At 33.1% G+C, this 8,902-nt stretch overlaps 2 protein-coding genes across 2 annotated transcripts; one reads left to right on the plus strand and one right to left on the minus strand.

Moving 5' to 3' along the window:
- The first annotated feature begins 840 nt into the window (after positions 1 to 840).
- On the plus strand, positions 841 to 2,010 carry LOC114711958 (uncharacterized). Its single transcript, XM_028896397.1, has 2 exons — positions 841 to 1,150; positions 1,277 to 2,010. The coding sequence occupies exons 1-2, from the start codon at positions 1,064 to 1,066 to the stop codon at positions 1,748 to 1,750; spliced, it is 561 nt and encodes a 186-aa protein (XP_028752230.1). The 5' UTR covers positions 841 to 1,063; the 3' UTR covers positions 1,751 to 2,010.
- Positions 2,011 to 3,111: 1,101 nt separating this feature from the next.
- Positions 3,112 to 4,690, minus strand: LOC114711953 (RING-H2 finger protein ATL60-like). Its single transcript, XM_028896390.1, has one exon. The coding sequence runs from the start codon at positions 4,413 to 4,415 to the stop codon at positions 3,483 to 3,485; it is 933 nt and encodes a 310-aa protein (XP_028752223.1). The 5' UTR covers positions 4,416 to 4,690; the 3' UTR covers positions 3,112 to 3,482.
- Between the last annotated feature and the right edge of the window lie 4,212 nt (positions 4,691 to 8,902).

The following is an 8,902-nucleotide window of genomic DNA, read 5'->3' on the forward strand; positions in this document are numbered from 1 at the left end:
AAAAAAAAAAAATTTAGTCAAGAAAGGTGGGGGAAAATAAGGAACTAAAAGATTTTTTTTTTTTTAAAACCAAAGATAAAGTGTAGTGGTGGGGTGATTAAGTGTGGCCCCATAAGAGGGGGAAAAATTTTGTCATAAATTCTTAAGCATGTTTAGTTACCTTTCAGGTTTTCCTCTTCAAACGTTACTTTCAAATTTGTTGCCTTTCATATAAATCAGTATAATCTTCCAGGTGTTTGTTGCATCTGATCTAGATCTTTTTGTCTTTCCCACTTACTCATTAAATTATTCACTTAATGGGTATTGAAACACTTTAATTTTATCTTTCTCAAAAATCCTTAATTAGTCTTATGGGGTGTTTGGATAGAAACCAAACCATAGTTTCAGAAGTGCTTTTACGGTTTATGAAGTAAATATGTGGAGGAATTTGTCTCGTTTTGCATAAAAGTGCTTCTCAAACCATGGTTTGGAGGTTGCCAAACACCCTCTAAGGAATGCATTAGTTAAAAAAAAAAGAATCTAACAAAAAGTTTAACGTTGAAAATATGAAAGCTCATCCTGAATTTACCAAAAATTGAAGTGTTCCATGATGTCTGATAAAAATACATCTGTATGGAATTAGTAATTATTACAAGATTAATCTACCTTCCAATTCACGTCACAGGCAAATTTGAACAAGAGATTGTATAATGCCATTTCAGCTACTAACAGTTTGTCATATCTCTATCCAAGTGGCATTGTGATTATGATATCTATCAGAAGAGTGGTTAAAATTTGCCTTTTATGATTCAAGCTAAGAGCTACCAAATCCAACCCTAAAGAAGATTTATTTGCTGTAAAGTTTTCACGGGCCATTATTTTCCATTTCAGATCTCTTCACTTTCTTGTCCCCTCTCACCCCCTCTTTAATGCCCTTCTGTTTTTACAATGACATATTCTGAAATATTCTTACCAAGCTTTCTTCTTTTCTTATCCTCCATAGCTCTTCTGCGTCTCATTTTTTTTTTTCCCTGCTTCTTTCCGTAGTTTTGAATTAATATCTTCATAGATATCTTTGAGGTCAATGATGATGAAATCTCCAACACACTCAAGATCTGAGGCAAGTTATTATGATGCATACGGATTTGATCTGCAGGAGGACTTTTCTCAGGTACCATTCTTTCTTTTTGGTCAGTTTCTTTTCCCGGTTTCTACTCTAAACTTTTTCTTGAAGTGAAAGCAAGTATTTTTCATTTTTATTTTTGGTAATTTCTGAGTTTCTGTTGGTTTGATTAAGTTCTTGGAGGAAGCAAGAAAATATGAGATGACAGAAGCAAAAGTGAAGAGCTCATCATCAGTGCACCCAGAAGGTGGAAGAGGAGGGAAGAGAGAAGAATCAGCAGATAAAGAGAGAGAGAAGAAAAGTGGGAAGAAGAAAAAATCATGGAAAAGTTCAGTGATTTCATGGTGGAAAGCTGAGAGGAAAAGCAAGCCCACCAACAAGGACATTAGTTCTGAAGAACCGAAGGGTTCTTGTGGGAAAAAACAAAGTCATGTCTCTGGTCCAATATACAACACTGGAAAAGCTTCTAATGCAAAGAAACAATGGCGTCCCCATTCTGGTCCTCTCATCACAAGTCTCTTCTCTAAATCTTCAAAGAAAGAGAATCACAACGAGATTCCCTACGTGTGTCTCCAGCAAAACCAGCAACCAAATAGTCCTCAAGATTTTCACATTCAGAACTATGGTCCCCTCTATATCGTCTCTTGAATCTGCACATCTGAATTTGAAATTCTTAGGTAAGATATGGTGCTTCAAAGCCTACATGTTAGGATGCTGAAACTAATTCCTGAGACATGGCTTGAATGAAGACAACATATCCAACTTTTGAGTTTCTCTATCAGAAATTCACATTCTTCTAACAGAATTTTCCATTTTCTACTGCAAATTGAGTGTGAATGAATGTATTGGCTGTTGAAATGAGAATCATGTTTAATATGGTCATATTCAACATCGTATGGCTTTTTTTAAACTATATTTGAGCCTTGTGCCATTTGAAGTTATTGAGATTGTAGTATCTTCGTCACGTTTAAGATTTTCTATGATCCATAGTCATACCAAGGGATGGGTTACATGGAGACTCGAGAAAGGAGCAACCCCGGTGAAAAGCACGAGCCTCCTAACTGTTTAGTGGGAGCAGCTTTTGGGAAAAAGAGAAGCATGGGTGAGGGAGAAGGATTTAAATTTTACCTCCCACCATCAAAACAGAGTATTGAGTGAATAATTCTGTCTGGATTGAAAAGTTTAAGGGAAAATCTCAAAAAAGTGACTATTGAATTTCAAAATGACAAATCAGAAATTATTACAAAAATATGTTGTTATTTGCTTTGTAAGTGTAGTCATTTTCTTTATAAGTGTAGTAACCAATACTGATTTGTCATTTTGAAATTCAACAGTCACTTTTTTTAGATTTTCCCAAAGTTTAAAGGAGGCAAGAGATTTGTTTTTGTAATCTTTGTTTAATAGTTTCTATGCCCTTTTGATGGAACTAAGAGGGAAATCATTTCTCTTTTTCAAAATCACTCTTCTTATTTTATTCTTTTCTGTTCAGTATAATCAACTAACAATTTAAAAATACATGCTGATTATCTAGTAGTCATTGACTTTGCAGCTCAATTGAATAAGTCCGACTTGTCTGCTATTCTATCTTCGCTTCTCCACTGTTTCTCTTTGGTTTTTTTTTTTGCCAGTTTCCTTCTGTCTTTATTTATTTATCTTTAGATAATACAACAGAGAGGCTTCCCACCAATTGAATCACTCTTAAATTGAAATAAAAGGCTACGTTTGCACGCTAAAAGCACCTGTTGCCCAAAACATAATCTCTTCACTTTATTCTATGTAACTTCAATTTCAATGCTCTTGCATGGACTGCAATTTGTGTTGTGCAATATTCGATCCTATATCGTGATTTTTTAACTTAAGTATGAAGTATGAATTAAATGTGTTTAACCAGAGTCATTACGACCAGAGATTAGATGAGTCAACCAACAGTTTGATTTGTGACGCAAGGATGTAAAATAAAGTGGTAAGCCAAATGGAAAAATCAAATCAATGATACAACAAAATTTACCATAAGGGATAATTTCACCCTTGTAAGACAGAAATTTTCTTTCCTTTTCTTTTTAACAATATAAACACTTCAAGCAATCTTTTTTAATCTGCTTGAAGCATTATGATACAAATATGTTCTATAAGAACATGTTACAATTACAAAGAGTATGCATCCTTAGAAAGACAATGAGTCAACTTTGAGAGAGCTCTTCCTGTCTCTCTGCAACAGGAACCCTTACCTTTCCTCCTAAGGACAAGAAATCAAGCACCTGTCCGACACTAATTCTTCACCTTGACCCCTCAATTAGCATAATCTACAAGCCAATTCCTGCTCCAGGGCATATATATAGTAAAAGAATAATGAATATACCAATCATCAATTAATTTCTAGCTAGCTCTGTCCTCTCCCTGCTTGTTCCACATCCACAGAACTCGGGCTACGAGGACTGAACTTCATGCTTAACATCCTCTTGAACGACTTGAGCCTAGATGTCATTGGAGACTTCAACTCATCGTCAGCACACCTGCTAGTAGAAGGTAAAGATGATGGATTCGTTTCTCTTGGTATGTCAATCACCAACATTCCATTACGTCTGTTGTTATTGTTACTACTGCTACAACTATCTGCTGCCGCTGATGATGAGGACGAAGGTGCCTCAATAGAAGGACCTGCGCCAATAGAATTTACTTGGATCTGATTTCCCCAAATCAAAACATTTGTGGGGAAATTTGCAGACTCTAAATCAACCTCGCTCATAGAGTCTGAACTTTCTGAGTCTGATGACGGACTATAGATGTCTGAGGTATTTCCTCGAACACCTGAACTATTATTGGATTCAGAGGACTCAGAAGCGACCGGGTTCCTACAAAGTGGACAGGTAGAATGGGATTGGAACCACATATCAATGCATTCTACGTGAAACCCATGATTGCATTTGGGTAATATCCTTGCTTTTTCTCCATGAGCGACCTCGCTGAGACAAACTGCACACTCCAAACCATCTTTGAAATCCTCTGGTCGGTATACCAATACAGGCAAGGACCTAAGGACTTCTGGGTCAAGCCCACGTCTCTGGACGCCGTAAATAGCGGGGTCTTGTCCTGGTGCGAAGACAAAGCGGCGGCGGCGGCGGCTGCTGCGGCGGCGGGTGGTGGTGCTGCTCCCTTCAGTGTTCCACCAGAACCATTTGGCGTAGAGATGGAGGAAACAGACAACCACAATCACGAAAAAGAGGAATATTATAGCTACGACCATGATCTTTCCAGTTAATTCCAGCCCCGGAGAGTCACGCGAATTGTCATCTGTTCCTGCCCAACCACCCATGGATCCAGAAACACACGCAGAAATTCAAAACCCAGATTATACCTCACCCTGAAATCTCAGAATACTGCAGAAGAAAGAAATCCAGAGAAGGTAGTGGTAGAGAGGAGAAAGGAGGTTTAAATGCAGGAATGAGAATGGAAGTCAATGAATTTGAGGAAGCGATAAGCGAGGAGAAGAGGAAATTGTATTTGAACTTGAATGGAGAGGAGACTTGAAGATTATATAAGTAAAAGGGGAGGAAGAGGAAGACAAATACGTAAGAGAAATTAAAGGAAGAACCGAAGAACCTCCACATTGGACTGGAGACTTTGGACTTCAAACTAGTTAACTGCGCAAGCAACCAAAGATAGAAAAGAAATACAAACACGCCGTTGGAAATATTCAAACCGTCTCGAGTAGCTTTCTGCGAAGTAATTACATGGAAAGCTGCAAAAAACGAAGAAGTAATTGTATGGAAAATTCGGCAACCAACATATATATATATATATATATATATATATATATATTTCTCACTAATCAACAATCATTTTTTCATAATCATCAATTAATTTAGAATTTATATGAAATTTCCAACACGAGGATTATTATCATATAAAATTTCACATAGGAGTTATCTGTATTTGCAAAAATCACTCCTAAGTCTCATACAGCTACACCGTAAAATAATTTTAAGATCTTTAAAAATTATTAAATTACTGCGGAGTTTCAATTATAAATAAGTTTCAGTTATAGATTGTTAAATTCAATGAATAAATACACGCAAAACTATATAATTGTCAATTTCATAACATTAAGCGTTAATTTCTGACATAAAATTGTTAATTCTGATAGATTAATTGTCAACAGTGTTATTCATATAAAGTTGTTAATTTCCTATACTAAATTTTTTAATGTTAAAGTTTAGTACGACATTTGTTAATCTTAAAGTTTAGCATGACATTAACCTTATCATTAACAACTTTTGTATATAAAATTAATAACTTTAATATAGAAAATTTGTTGTCTTTGTAAATATATAGTATTTTTTTAAAGCAAAAAATAAAATATTCTCTCATTTTAGGGAAAAGAACTAAATGAGTTTTATCTCAAGACTTATTGATTATTATTGTGTGTTTCAAGATTTAAAAAATTATTTATAGAGACACTTATACGAGTAATAAGATTTTTACATCGATTAATAATTTTAATTTACATCCTCGTAAAGCTAGCATGGGTTGCATCTTTATCAACTAGACTAACCTTTTTTAATAAAACAAAATATTCATTTTGATTAATTGCAATTTAACCTTAACTTAGTTTTCATTAATATTTTAATTTACATGGATTAATTGTAGATCTGTTCTTTTTTTGACTTGTGTTAGCAGATGCTGATGCAAAAAAGGGGCAGCTTTTCGTCAATAAAAAAGAAAAACTAAAGTCAATGCTTATATGGAATAGTGGCGAAGATCACTTTGACTGGCATGAATAAAAGTAATAATAAGAAAATTATTTATATAAATCCATGACATAATTTAAGAAGTTAATATATAATTTAGAAAAAAACTTAATTTTCAAAGCAAATTCCGAGTTGGTCAGTAACAGTAAAACAAAATTAAATTAATCTACTCAAACGCTGTTGACCGCAAAAAAAAAAAAAAAAAATCCAATGTCAAAATATAAGTGCTTGCTGGCTACCTGTCCACGCCCTCCTCTGTGGACTCTTTGCCATACTCGTCATTGCTTATTAATTAAGTATAAAACTATAAATATTTTCATTAAAATTATAATTTTTTATTTTTAAAAGGGGTTAATATAATTTTGTCCTTCAAATTTGTCTTCATTTTGGTTTTGGCTCCTCAAGTTTCAAATTTTAGATTTTGATCCTTCAAGTTTTTTTTATTTAAATTACTGGTCTTTATAAATCAATAAAAATTTAGACTATTTTGCCTTTAGAATGACCAAAACATATGTTTTGAAATTTAAGGGATTAAAACCAAAATGAAGACAAATCTGAAAGACCAAAGATTATATTAATCCTTTTAAAAGTTATATAAAAGATTCTATGAAAATAGAAATTTATTTCATATTTGGTTTAATTTTTTTTTTAATTTATAAACAAAATATACTTAATTGAATCTTTATTTAAGATATATTTTTAATGGAAATATACATATACATATACATGTAGGATAATTCATTTGAACAAGAAAACGGAAATTTTTATATAATTTTTGACTAAAATTATTCTGTATAATTACCTCTTAATTGAAAAAAGAGGCTGCTAGTTGATTTTTTTTTTTTTAAAAAAAAGGCGGCTGCTATTTATGCGGGATAATGAAACTTCTTGTATCTTTCTTCGGGGACACGGCCACCAGCTTCAAGTTCAAGCTCTGAAAGTGACTGATATTTGATATTCTGTTTAACAACAACAACAATAATACAAGATTCAAATTAAAATACTAAAATGGTATCATGTTGCATAGAAGCAAATTAAATACTACCTCCGGTCCTAATTATAAGACCCAGTTGACTTATTTGAGGAGATTAAGGAAGTAAGTTAAGTTAGTTATTTGTAATAAATAAGTGTTGTCATTCCTAAAATATCCTTACTAATTAAGTGTACTGGCTAGAATTATCATTACTAGAAGGACTATCTTGGAAAAAAATTCATAAATATGAGAGAAAAAATAGATTGGGGTCTTATAATTAGGACCAAACAAAAAGTTAAACGGGGTCTTATATTAAGGACCGGAGGTAGTATGTTACTTGTATGTTCTTGTATATATGTGTGTATTTGGAATCTTTTGAATGACCTCTTTCTTTGCCTTGATGCTCAAGAAATAGTAGCCACGCAAGCCAAGCCAACTCCATGCTGCGTAAAATTTTTCTCAAGAAAAGATAATTCAAAACTATAAATTCGCTTGACTTGTTTATATATATATATATATATATATGGATTGACGATTGAATATTTAAATAATAAATTATGATCGAATTTATTTAATAAATTAAAATAATCTTGCTGAGTTGAATAGTGTGGTGACTTAACTGCTTATTGATCTCCAAAATCCAGAAGTTACCTCACTACTTATCAAAAGCAAAAAAACCAAAAAGTGATGGTAAAATTACTGAGAAGTCTTGCAAGCATGAATGAAAAATCCACCTAATATCTCTCAACATATATAAATCAATATATATAACTCATAAATATAGCTACTAAAGTATACATTTTTTGAAGTACCTAAATTTCATCAACATCATCTTGAAATGTTCAGCTATAATTTGAAATTAGAAGTACACCTCCTATAAATGATATATATTGCTCCGTATCATTTGATTTTATATTTATAAGTCATATCATTAATTTTTTTTAAACATAAGTGTACAGTTTTACCTTTTATGTATTATTGTAGATTGTTATATATTAAATACGAGTAGAGTTAAAATGTTGTTAAATCTTAAGACATATAGAGTTGATATAATTTTTTTTTGTTTTGTTTTACTTTCGGTGAGGTACTAGAAATGATTTATATATTAATAAGACTAAAGAAGGAGTATATATGTGTGTGTCCTATAATGCTCAAATTTCACCCCCACTCAGATAGGCATATAACAAAAATATTCTGTGGAGAGTTCGTTAAACAAGATGGGATGGATTAGTTATATATATATATATATATTTTTTTTTTTAATACAATGGATTAGTTATAAGTTAACTATATAGAAAGAAACCAAGGAATGTGTGTGTATACAAAACATAGTCATGAACAGGGAGAGAGCTCAATGAACAGAAAGGAAATTGTGAGAGATCTTAGGTTGAAGGAAATAAGGAAAGCCCTGAAGGATAGAAACCAGAAAGTCTCTTAACTTGCGATAATAACGAAGAAAAGAGTGATCTTTATGAGTGATTATGGATCTGCAAAGAGGGCAAGAGGAATGGTTGTTGAGCCAAACAGCAATACAATCAGAATGGAACCTGTGGTTGCAGACTGGTAAGCCTCTAATCTTATCTCCACGATTCACTTGGCTCAAACACACTACACAGTAATTATCAGTTTCAGAAGTTGCAGAAGAAGGATGGTGATGAAGAAGAAGGCGTTTGATGATGAGGAGGAGGAAGAAGACGGACATGGCTGCTGTGAGTAAGAAGACGATGCTGAACATGTTTCCGTATGTGTTCTTTTAATAATAACTTGCAGGAGTAGGTCGAAGATCTGATATAGAAGGAAGTTTATATCAGAAAACTAACTAGGCTTGCAAGTTTGAATTGGTTCTTGTTCTTTCTTTGAAGCATTATTCGTCTTTTTAACTTTGAGGCATTATTGATTGGTTTAAGCGAATTCAAGTCTGGTTACGTAAAATTCAAAATGAGTCCCAATATTCATTTTGCTGTGCCCAATCCGTTTTTGTCATCATCTCAATACGTAGGTTGTCATCATTCTCTTTCTCACACACGCACATTTTAACTCGCTTTGATCCCATTATATTGGATTCTTTCATCCTTAATT

Source organism: Neltuma alba, unplaced genomic scaffold (genome assembly GCF_004799145.2).
Source record: "Neltuma alba isolate B1F8T4 unplaced genomic scaffold, ASM479914v2 tig00011323_pilon, whole genome shotgun sequence".
NCBI classification, from domain to species: Eukaryota; Viridiplantae; Streptophyta; class Magnoliopsida; order Fabales; family Fabaceae; genus Neltuma; species Neltuma alba.